The sequence below is a fragment of the Vombatus ursinus genome, unplaced genomic scaffold (assembly GCF_900497805.2).
Source record: "Vombatus ursinus unplaced genomic scaffold, bare-nosed wombat genome assembly UNPS02005459.1, whole genome shotgun sequence".
Lineage (NCBI taxonomy): Eukaryota > Metazoa > Chordata > Mammalia > Diprotodontia > Vombatidae > Vombatus > Vombatus ursinus.
The window spans coordinates 8807886-8820606 of NW_020945237.1; the positions used below are offsets into that span (position 1 = coordinate 8807886).

A 12721-nucleotide genomic window follows, 5' to 3' on the forward strand; every position below is an offset into this window, starting at 1 on the left:
CCATCCCTCCTCTTCCGCTAGGCACAAAAGGGAAGTAACAATGCCTCAAAAACTTCATTTTCTGAAGTGCACGCCTCTTCTGCCCTCCTCCCAAATCTCAGGCTCTCTTTCTTTCTCGCTGCCTCTTTCCCTTATGGCCGAGAAATCGCTCTCCCCCCGCCTCTCCTCCCACTGGGCCAGGGTCTTTCTTCACTCTGGTCCTTCCTGGCAGAGTCCTTTTGGCTCCTCAGGCCTCCCTTTCGCCCTTTTGGCTGAAAACCAAGGTGCCCCTCCCACCTCCTCCTACTACGCCCCTTTGGAAGAGTCTAGGAGACCTCTCTCCTCCTTTTCCAATCTCGAGTTCTTAATGGGTCCCCCAACTTCCTCTAAAGCTTTCGCCCACTTCTTCCATGAGCCCCAAGGTGGGAATCACCCCCTCTTGCAGGATTCCGAGCCCAGCCCCAGAAATAACGGTATCGGGCTCTCCGCCCAGTTTGAGGGAGACGGGGGAGGGCTAAGGGCGGCACCCCCGCCCACCCTCGCCCCACCCCTCCACGCCCCCTCCCCGTTCCCTCCCTACTCTGTCCTTTCTCTCTGGGTCCCCATTGGCTGGCGAGTGGCCGGGGATTGGCCAGCTGCAGGGGCCCCCTCCGCCGATATAAGAATCGCCAACGAAGCGGGGTCCCGCTCTCTGCTGCTCCAGTCGCCCAGGGCTTTTTCGCCTTAGCCGCAGCCAGCACCGCCACCACCGCCCCTCTCTTCTCCGGTCGCGCTCCACGCAGCAGGCACTGCTCACTAGCTCCAGCAGCCCTCCAGCCATGACTACCCGGTCGGCATCCTCATCCTCCTACCGCAGGATGTTCGGTGGCAGCAGCACGGGCGGGCGGCCCAGCTCCAGCCGCAGCTACGTGACCTCGACCACCCGCTACAGCCTGGGCAGCGCCATCCGCCCGAGCACCACCCGCAGCGTCTACTCCTCTTCCCCGGGCGGCGTGTATGCCACGCGCTCGTCGGCGGTGCGCCTGAGGAGCAGCGCCCCGATCCCCGGGGTGAGGCTGCTCCAGGACTCGGTGGACTTCTCCCTGGCCGACGCCATCAACACCGAGTTCAGGAACACCCGCACCAACGAGAAGGTGGAGCTGCAGGAGCTGAATGACCGCTTCGCCAACTACATCGACAAGGTGCGTTTTCTGGAGCAGCAGAACAAGATCTTGCTGGCCGAGCTGGAGCAGCTCAAAGGGCAGGGCAAGTCGCGCCTGGGGGACCTGTACGAGGAGGAGATGCGGGAGCTGCGCCGGCAGGTGGACCAGCTCACCAACGACAAAGCCCGGGTGGAGGTGGAACGCGACAACCTGGCCGAGGACATCATGCGGCTCCGCGAGAAGTAAGAGCAGCGCTAGTTCGCTGGGATCGCCTTGCAGTTATCCATTGTCTGTTTCACCTAGCTGGGGAGGAGGAGGGCTGAAGACTGGGGCGCTCCATCGCGGGTCTGGCCAGAGCTGCCACGCCCTTAGGCCCCTGGGCGTGGTGGAGGAGAGGGCGCTCGGGCTGGGGAAGAAGGAGAAGTAGGGGACTGTGCGGTTTGGCATCTGTTTTGAGGTCGCCCCGCCCTTCATCTCTTGCAGCTCGCCACGAATCCCACTCTATTCTGCCCTTGCACTGGTTTTAAAAAGTTGCTCACGATTGTCTCTCATTTATTAGCTGGCCCATTGTTGGAGGCGGGAAAGAGTTTCACTAACTTTTCCCCAAGTTTCCTTGCCTCCTTCCTGGAGAGCCTCGGAAAGAAAGAAAGGGATGGCTTGGGGGAGGGAGGCGAGACAAAGAGCAATGACGCCACAGGCTGGGGCACACTCCTTTAGCTACTCGCCCCTCCAAGTCCCACTTCAGTTGGTCCCCGAGGTCCTGCAGCCCCCACTCCCTCAAAGGAGCCGATTAGAAAGAGCCCAAGTTAGCTGTCTATCTCCAGAGAATTGGTTCTTCCCCCCTGGCGGGGGGGGGGGCGTTTGGTGGTTGGGTGTGGCTGCTCGTCCAGCCTTGCTGGCGGTTTCCCACTTCCTCCTTGGTTGATGTGTCGCTGTTTCAGGTTGCAAGAGGAGATGATGCAGAGAGAGGAAGCTGAGAGCACCTTGCAGTCTTTCAGACAGGTTTGTAGCCCTCCTTCTCCGCCACCTTTGTCCCTTCCACACGCAGTTCTAAAAGTTGGTCCTTAACCCAAACTCTGCTTCGAACAGCTTCCAGTCTGTTGGCGCAGCCCTCTAGCGGTGGCCAGGTGCCAAATCCGAGCTCCCCAGGAACTGGGGGATTTGCCTGAGTGTCACCAGAGAATACAAAGGATAGTAATAGAATCCTCCTTAGCTTTTAACTTTGTTTCAAGTTTTCAAAGAACGGGACAGTCTTCGTTTTTCCCACGCTTTCTCAGACTCAGATTTGAGCAGCCCCAATTTGAGTGGGATTGCGATTTGCAGAAGTCAAAGAAGTTTGACATCTTTGTATTGTATCCTGGACAAAAGAAGTGCAACATAACAGTGGTTCAAAGGGGAAAATGTTGTTTTAAGAAGAACTTGCTGTGAATAAATAGAATCAAGGCAGAAACTAAGTGGAAGGGGGTGGTAGAGAGGAGGAGGAGTCCCATTGTAGAGTAAACTAGAAGGGGGGGTAAAACAAAAGGGCTCCCATACACAACTCTTTTTTTTTTATCTTATAAGGGTGAAAAGGAGCCATCTGTCCTGCTGGCTATAGAGTATTAGTGGTTTCTATGGGATTCACTATGGAATGTAGATAGAAGCATTCTGACAAGTGGGGTCCCCGTAGACAGAAAGAATAGAAGTCTTTGTGTTCACAGGGGAGCTTGCAACAGGCTGCATTCTTCCAGAATATGTAGTCATACAAGCGCAGTTTTAATTGGAGACAAGTATTTTATAACAGAAAGTTATCCTTAAACCTGAGCAGGACATTAGATATGACATTAGAACTTTTAAAGGAACGTTAGTCAGAGCTGGTCTTGAAAGGACCTCCGTTCCTTTTTTTTCTTTCGTTTGCAATGTCCTTTTTCAGAAAGTTTTTCTTTAAAAAGGTGCTCTCATAGATGAGGGGAAGACAGAGCCCTTATAAAGCTAAACTTCGGTTTCAAGTGACATTTTCAAAATAGATATGATATGCTCCAGAACTTTGAGAAATCTGAGGCTGTGTTAAGAGAATTGAAAATGAGGGAGCAGCTAGGTGGCACAATGGATAGAAAACCAGCCCTGGAGTCAGGAGGACCTGAGTTTAAATCCAGCTTCACACTTACTAGTATTGTGTGACCTTGGGCAAGTCACTGAACCCCATTGCCTTCGCCCCCCCAAAAAAAGGAAAACAAAGTGCAGAATGGTTACCTAGTTTAAACTTCAAGTGAATATAAGTACTTTTTAGAGCATACATTAAGCTCACTATTAGATTAAGATTTATTCTAGCCTCTTCTGGGTGGAGATGTTTGGGACATTTAGATCCAAGATATATACATACATGTGTACATACATAAACACATACAAACATATACTTACAACAGGATAAACTGTGAAGTGTAGGGTAGGGAGAAGCGTGAAAGATCTGAAAATAGAGAACTCAAATTCAAATCCTGCCTCTATAGTTTCCTACCTGTGTGATCTAGGGCAAGTGACTTAAGCTCCCTCTGTCTCAATTTCCTTAGCTGGAAAGTGAGGGGAATGGACTAAATGACCTACAAGATCCCTTATATCACAAAATGGATCATAGAAATGGATGAAGAGAGGATAGAGTAATGCAATTCCATTTTGAAGGATTGGTAGGAAAGGAATGATCTTGAATGATGTGATCACATTTCCATTCATTTGAGTTTGTCAGTATCACCTTCCAGTGATATTTTAGTGTTGTTTTTTTTTTAATTTGTAAGTCACAATTTCAGGGTAAAGATGTTCATCCACCATGTTATGAGCATATTCAGAAACCAAAGTGGATTTGCCAAATTACAAAAGATAGGAAGATATGTTGTAGAAAAATGGGTTGTTGTCTTTATTAACTCATTTTTGAAGGATGAGTGGCATTTGGCCTGTACACTTGTCCTGTCACTAAATAAGTGATAGTAAATGTTCAGTGACAAATTTAATTATACCTAGCCTTTAAGTCTTCATTGGTACATTCATCAGGATATTCACCGCCAGAGAAGCAGTACAGTAAAGAATGTGCTAAGCTGGAATTCAGAAGGTCTGTTCTGGTACTATTGCCACTTAGTAAGTAGCAGCATGACTTGACAAGTCATTTTGCCTCTTCTTCCATTTCCCCATTTTTAAAATGGAGCTAATGCCTGCCTTCTGGATGTCATAGGTTTACTGAAAGGATCTAAACACTCTAAGAAAAGCTCTCAGATCTGAAAAAGCGTTTTTAAAATAGAAATCATGTGAGCACCCCATTAACCAATGATGCTTTAGAGTAATATCATATCAGTAGTAATACAGAGGACATTTTCAGCCTCAGGACTTAAATGAACTTAATATGTTCTTTTCAGTCTTGTAGAGTGACGTGGTACTTTTCTTTGAGGGAGTCAGAACTGTTTGTCGTAACTATTCTCAGAGCTGAACAAAAAGCAAGTCATTTTTTTTTCACTCAAAATTGGATCTTTTTTAACTTAGCAGTTACTCAGTTGATTTTTTTCCAATGAGAGTGTTACAAGTGTCTCTGAATTTTGTAGAGTAGAAACTATACACCAAATATTTCTTAAAGGATAAAATACAGACATTTCTGAAGGGGAAGAAATAACCCGTCTACCTGCAAAGGTCATACGTTCTAATTAGGAAATGTGAATATTTACAAATGGAATTATTACATCTATTGTATATTGAGATAAATGAAGGTAAGGCTTCACCAGGCAACAGGAAGATCTCTACATACACATTTCTTTTTAAGAGTAAGAATGAGGTTCATTTTAAACAGTCATTTCAAAACAAGTTCTAGTAATTGACTTGAACCTGTGGAAGGAAAAGGATGCACACACCCTTAAGGTGCTCAAGACTGGCAGATGCAGCTCAGAGGCCAAATAAGAGAAGCAGAACAAAGGTGAATCAGAGGTGTTTAATTTTTCCTCCCTTGCCCTTTTCTTGGCAACGACACTATGTATCCAGGGCTAGAGTACTCTTATACCAAACAAGGCTCTTAAATCCTTGGAAAGAAAGTGGTATCTAAAAATGTATTTTCAAAAGATTTGGGGTAGGGCATGTAGTTTTGTTTTATTTAGTCATGAAACTTTAGGGTTCAATAGCTGCCCCCCCAAAAAACAACAAAAAGATCTTGGGAAGTCAGGAAGACCTGAATTCAAATCTAGCCATGTATGGTGTGTTACTTCATCTCTGCTTGCCTCAGTTTCCTTCTCTGTAAAAAGGGGATAATAATAGTACCTATCTCCCAAGTTGGTAGGATAAAATGAGGCACTTGAAAAGTACTTTGCATACCTTAAAGTGCTATATAACTACTAGCTATTATTATTATTCTTATATTGTAAGCTTGAAAAGTAAATGGATCTAATCATTGCTCATCTGTGGTACTTTGTTAAATTTACCATTATCATATGAAATTTGATCTTAAAAGCTCTCTGGTGTTGAAAAAAAAAAGTTCCTCAAAGATTTTTAAACTGAATATAAATGTTACTTCAATGGAATAGATAGTGGTAGAGCAGCTGCCTGGGACCATTTGGTTTTTGTCCAGCCTTAGGGGTTCTTGTAACTATTTTGTGCATTACTATCACAAGTTCATAACTTTGGGAAGGGCTGACATTCCACAGAATGTATTCGTTTCTCCACACAGCTTTATAACTGACATCGTTTTGAGGTATTTATCACAGGGTTGTTGAACACTTTTGAAATCCTGTCCATTTTCATTATTTCTGAAAATCTTCTTCATCTGGAGTTGGTGGTGGTCCGCTCAGATGTGCATTTTCAGTGAAGGATTTTAGGTTTTCACTTGAGTTCATGTGTATCCAGTTGAAAGTACAATATGAGGCATCAGAAGATTTACAGGCTTATTCAGTAGTCAGTGTATTTTAAATCTGGAAGGGAGTCTTTAAGATAGTTTAGGCAAATAATCGAAATTTTACAAATGAGAGGACAAGGGAGATTTAAGCAACTTGACTAGATAGGTCAATCAATAAGCATTTATTAATCACCTATAGTGTGTCAGGCACAGCGCTAGGTGTTGGCAGTATAAATAGAGAAGTGATATAAACACAACCCTTAACAACTCTAACATTCTGTCAGGGGAGACCTGCCTACATATAAGTTTATATGTAATAAGTAAACAAAATAATTGTTTACCTAGGGGGCAGGGGGAGAGGATTTAGAAAAGGCTTCACACAGAACATGACACTTGAGACAAGTTCTGAAGAAAACTAGGTGTTTTAAGATGTAGGAGTAAAGTGGTATATTAAAAAATTATAATCCATTTTTTTAAAAAGAATAAAAAAATTATAATCCAGGGAAACAAACAATAGATTTTGATGTCCAACATGTCCCTTAAATGAACAGATTAGTGTAATTAGATTAATCTCAAAGACTATTTGTCCACGAAGAGCTTCTGTTACCACTTCTGTAATCAAAGATAGCTCACATTTGTGGAAGACTTGAAGGTATACAGAGCACTTTTCCCATATAACAAACCAAAGACGCAGATAATGCCAATACAATTATCCTCAGCTTCCATATGAGGAAACTGAGGCTTGTGTGGGTGAATTGACTTTTCCAAGTTCCCATAGCAAGTGATTGTCTGAGCTGGGATATGAATCCAGGTCTTCTCCCATTCTGTGTCACAGAACTGGGAAGAGGTCTCACCTTTGAAATTCAGTTCTTTTAGGTGATGTTCCCAGATGTTTGTGATGAGTTGGATCAGTTTTTACGCTAAAAGCCTGATTTGCCAGTGAGCATTTATAACTGCTTCTCAAAACTGTCCTGGAGCATCTGTTGAAGTAAAGTGTTGATTGAAACAACAAAAGCATTCTTAATAATACATAATAATGACAAAAGCTGACATTTATATAGAACCTATTATGTGTCAGGCACTATACTATCAACTTTACAAACATTATTTCAGTTGATCCTCACAACAACCCTGGGAGGCAGGTGCTATTACTAAGACCATTTTGTAGTTGAGGAAACTGAGACAAGTGTAGGTGAAATGACTTGCTTAGGGTCATATAGGTGGTAAGTAGCTGAGGCTGCAGTTAAACTCAGGTCTTCCTGACTTCAGGCCCTATATTCTATCCCCTACAAACCTAGCTGCTCCATACCTGTGTTATTTATTTAACAGACTATATTATTTATAATATAATATAATATTATATGTGACATATATTATATATAACAATATATAAATATAATGATAGTATAATAACAGACTTATTTAACAGACTATAAAAAAACTCAGTCTAGCACTTTCTTGTAGAGAATAAAGTAGGTCTCCAATGAATCTCATCCAAAAATCTCGATATAAAATAGTTAAAGCTATAAGATTATGTAGGACATGGGATCATTCCCAAGGTTAGTGTTAAAGGAAGGCCTCTCAAATCTATTAATTGAAATAACAATATAATTGCCAAAACTTTTTTTCTTTTTTATTCAGGATGTTGACAACGCTTCCTTAGCACGTCTAGACCTGGAGCGTAAAGTTGAATCCCTGCAAGAAGAGATTGCTTTCTTGAAGAAACTTCATGATGAGGTAAATGGAGTCCTCTGACATGATTGGACGTAGAGTATAGTGATGGCATCTGTGAGATGGTTGATTTATTCATTCACTCTTTTTTCCAGGAAATCCAAGAACTGCAGGCCCAGATTCAAGAACAACACGTTCAGATCGATGTGGATGTTGCCAAGCCCGACCTCACTGCAGCCCTGCGTGATGTCCGTCAGCAGTACGAAAGCGTGGCTGCCAAGAACCTTCAGGAGGCTGAGGAATGGTACAAGTCCAAAGTAAGAGCATGAACCAATGTGGTTAGTTACCAAGGAAAGTAATTGTGCTTTGAGAAAACTTAGATACCTGCTGCTGCTCCTTCTCCTCAGTTCCTGTAGTGATGTTTAGTCATGGGTAGGACTAGTTCTTTGATCCCCAACATCCATTTTCCAGAAAGAAGTTTATTTTTGGTCTTTTTTATTTGGTTTATTTTTGGTCAGATTCCCATTATTTTTCAGTAACTCATCCTGGCCCTCTATTGAAATGGACCTCCCCAAAACATACATACTGAAGATATTTTATTTATTTGAGACAGGTGATCTGATAATACTGAACTAAAATTGTTAGTCAATATCTCTGCCTCTTCTTCCTCTGACTTGCATGATATTAACCTCATTTTTAAAGGGCTGTCTTCCCCATTTAAGTATAAAAATTTATATTTGTTGTTTGTACTGTACTGAGTTTTTGCATTTTCCTGTTAAAGGCTTTTCAGTCCTCCAGATAGAAAACATCATGACACCGTGACACCCACGGGCTTCAGTAGCTTAAGAAAAAGATTCATTGGCCCTATATCAAAGTCAAGTTGTACAAAACCAGACAGCCTGATATCTTTAAACATACAGAAATGGAACTGAATTATGCAGAGAGGCAGAATGCTTGAATGTTATTTAACTAGGAAGTAATCAATAAGCATTAATGAAAGACCCACTCTAAACCTGGTACTCTTATTAGGAGTTAAGGATATAAAGGCTAAAGTGACAAGGTCTTGCCCTCAAGGAGCTTACATGCAGGGAGAGATGATGTCTACATGTCTAAGTCTCTATACAAAATAAATTTCAAATTTCTTCTTCAACAGTTTGCTGATCTCTCTGAAGCTGCTAATAGGAACAATGATGCCCTGCGCCAGGCTAAGCAAGAATCTAATGAATACCGACGACAGGTGCAGTCCCTCACCTGTGAAGTGGATGCACTTAAAGGAACTGTGAGTACAACGTATTTTTAAAGCGGGGGGGACGTTGCATTTGGCCTTGGCTTCCATTTTTTATCTTAAATTTGACAATTTCTCAAAGGAATGTTCTCCATTTATATTCAATATCTCCCATTACCATTTTCTGAAAGGTAAGTCCCTTTGTTGAATAGTAGCCTTTCTGTTCTGTTGACATAATGTAGGTATCCTATATAAAGTTAACTTGACTGTAAGAGTAAGAGTAACCTGAGCCATGATGGGGGGAGCAGATTTCAGTTTTCCCATCTATTCCTAATGCATCTAATGGTAAATCTGATAGTTATTTACAGTAGAGAAAGAATAATGAAGGAATGGAATTTAGAATGAAGAGATATAAAAATTTTTAATCTAAAATATGTGATGTCAGAATAAATTCAAGTTAATCCTGGACCAGAAATCCATGATCCTGTATCTTAGATTGATCTTTCCTAACAAGAAGGGACTTTGTACTTAACCTCCTTCCCCTGTCCCTCCCCCAAATAAAAAGAATATTCTGAGAAAGGTATTTTATCATAGTCTCTGAAGTTGTTTGAAAATCTATGTTTGTGCTTGAAAATAACTAGATAGCCTTCTGCAATGTGAAGAGACTATTATGATCAAGCCAAAAAGCTATCAAATGGGAATCCTAGTGCATCTCTGTGAATTAATATTAAAGTCTTCTGTCCCTTCTTGCAGAATGAATCCCTGGAACGCCAGATGCGTGAAATGGAGGAGAACTTTGCTGTTGAAGCTGCTAACTACCAAGACACTATTGGCCGCCTGCAGGATGAAATCCAGAACATGAAGGAAGAGATGGCTCGTCACCTGCGAGAATATCAGGACCTGCTGAATGTCAAGATGGCTCTTGATATTGAGATTGCCACCTACAGGAAACTACTGGAGGGAGAAGAGAGCAGGTAGAAAATGTGAATCTGTGTGCATGGATGGACTTCCCCGGTTTAGAACAATGAGGGTGTTTCTGGGGTGGGGAAATTGCAACCACACACAACAAAGAGGTGATTTAAAGGAATCCTTTGTAAGCTTTTGGAAAGGGAGGCCCTTTTGTAATGTGATCGCCTCCTACAGGTATGGTTTTCCCTAAAGCTTCTGTTCATATATAGCTGTTCCCTGTTGTCAAGGTTGCTGTAACGTGACTCCCGCTTTATTTTCTTACAGAATTGCTCTGCCTCTTCCCAATTTCTCTTCCCTGAATCTGAGGGGTAAGTATTTGCTTTTCATTTGTAAAGAGGTCAGCAACTCGTAACCATTGGGCCATTTTGTTTTCTGGGAAAGGGCATCCTTTGTTAGAATGGATCTGATAATGACTCAGCAGGGAAAATTCTACTAAATGTCCAGAGTCTAGGACTATTTGTTTTCTGGTTTCATGTTCATCAGACACCTAAATGGGAGCTGCTCAATCCCAAACCATGTAATTACCCTCTTAATGCCTTCATCATTTGAACATGGAGATTTTAAAAATCAGTGAAAGGCTCTTACAGGACAGTTCAAGCTTTTAGACTTCTTAGTGGTAAATCATTATACTGAACAGCTATAAAGAAAATAAGTTTCATAACTCTTCAATTAAAATTCCTATGTTGCATTTGAATTTCATTCTCTCTCTTATGTGTGATCTTTCCTTAGAAACTAACCTTGAATCACACCCAATGGTTGACACCCATTCAAAGAGAACACTCCTGATCAAGACGGTTGAAACTAGAGATGGACAGGTTGGTATCTCCCGAATTAAGAGAATGGGTGATCTAAGGGAGAAACCAATAGCAAGTCATGCTTTACCCAAGGTTTACCCAAGGTATGCATTTAGACAGTCAAATTCTAAAGAGTGACTAGAATCCAAAACCAACACTCATCCAACTCATTAGGTGGTACCTGGAGGTGAAAGTGTGATGAACCTCTTCCTGTAGTGCAGTTAATCTGCATTTGCCAAGATGGCTAATTAGAAATGGAAATAAGTGAGACAGGTTAGGATGCCTCAGGGGGCCCTTGACCTCGATCCATCTTGTCTCCATGTGTAATCTCAGTTGTTAAATTATAACCTTTTAAAATTGGAATCTTCAACCAGCCATAACTGATGAAAAGAAATTAAGAGTAGCTGAAGGCTTTGAAGGAGTGATCTTGACTTCTACCACTTGTATTGAATTTGTGAAAATCTACTGCAGAAGCTGAGGCATGAAAAAAGGTGGATTAGGGAGCCATATTCTGTTTTCTACTGGCAAAATGCGGTTAATGACACAGCTGGAATAGAGCAAATCAGCTCCTCCCTGCACCTACCCTGTGGTGCCAGGACTTGCTGTCAGCCAGTCTCTTGACACCTTGCAGTTTGCCGAATTATGATCAGGGAATTGGAGGCAATCTACAAGTGAAGTGAACTGTCCACAAACACGTGTGTTTGATGGTCGAGTTGTATTTGGAGAAAGGGAAGGTAAACAAGAACACCAAAGTGTCCAATTTACATATTTTCCTGTGTGCTTTTGAGCTACTGATGAGCATCTGTCAGAACCACCATAAAAATATCCATCTATATTCTTGCCTGTGTAAGTGTTTAACACTCCATGAAAAGCATATGTATATAGGTCAAAAAGTATTTCATTCCCATTTACAGAGTCTGCTGCACACAACCAGACTGGAAGTACATCTAGTAACAGGAGGAATCCCTCCTGAAAATGCATTTTAGAAGTGATAACATTATCTGTACCGTTCGTGGACCAACACAAAGGTTCTTTTCAAAATGGAACTTTCACCTTCCTGCTCAACTCTCTTTTCTTTAATACCATCCTCTTTCTTTCCCAAGTGTGTTGGAGGGGAAAGGATTATGAACATCAAAGCCCATTTTATTACAGGGGAATTTGAGGTTTGAGATTCTAGTGCTAAGTCTAAATTGTATATTTTGAATTTTTAACTCTCTTCATTTTTAAAAAACCCAACAGGTCATCAATGAAACTTCTCAACACCATGATGATCTGGAATGAAAAGTGTGAGCTGACTGCAGTAGAATCTTCCCAGCAAGAAGAAAAGAGAATTCCATATGTTAAAGAAACAGCTTTTAAGTGCCTTTCTGCAGTTTTCCAAGAGCGCAAGATAGATTTGGATAGCTATAATGAAATAGGCTTTAGTTCTTATGAACTGACCCTCGTAAAAGATTTAGAAAGTTTACAACGAAATCTAGTTTACAATGATATCTTGTGTTATCATACTTTTTTAAGAAGTGTTTTTGAATACCATAAAACTGCTTTTTATTTCCAGCCAGTGTCTGACCAACCTATTACTGCTTCAATAAATCTTTGGAAAATATTGTTTCTGCTCATGTGTTTCATTTGAAAAAATAAGCCATCACTTAAAATGTGTCATTTCAGATGAGAACCTTGCCATGATTCTCTAATCCTTGTCTTGGTAACTGTTTTCCTGATGGTTTCTTTAGTTTAAGAGTATATTTGCAAACTACGGAAGGCCTTAACATTTCCATTTCTCCATCCTTTTCCTCATCCTCAGAGCAGCTAAAAGTTGGGCACTGAATCAAAGTCTGGTATTTGCACAACATACTTAAGGTCTAGATCAGGGGTGGGGAACCTTAATAAAAGGATTTGTTCTGTAAAAGTTGATCTCAGTCAAAGGGTTGCACCTGAGGACCTAGAGGGCCACATGTGGCCTCAAGGCTGCACATTCTCCACCCCTGGTCTAGATAAACCATGGCTTCAACAACAACCACAACAAAAAACCTCTACTATGTGGTAGGCAGTGGGGCATGAGAAAACAAATGATAAAATCTCTGACCTAAAGAAAAGTATTCTTATG

At 41.8% G+C, this 12721-nt stretch overlaps 1 protein-coding gene across 1 annotated transcript; it reads left to right on the plus strand.

The window, feature by feature from the left end:
* Window positions 1-665: 665 nt before the first annotated feature.
* Window positions 666-12220, plus strand: VIM (vimentin). Its single transcript, XM_027847851.1, has 9 exons — window positions 666-1363; window positions 2063-2123; window positions 7600-7695; window positions 7785-7946; window positions 8783-8908; window positions 9608-9828; window positions 10088-10131; window positions 10553-10638; window positions 11857-12220. Exons 1-9 carry the CDS (start codon window positions 798-800, stop codon window positions 11896-11898), a joined length of 1404 nt encoding a protein of 467 aa, XP_027703652.1. The 5' UTR covers window positions 666-797; the 3' UTR covers window positions 11899-12220.
* The last annotated feature ends 501 nt before the right edge of the window (window positions 12221-12721 follow it).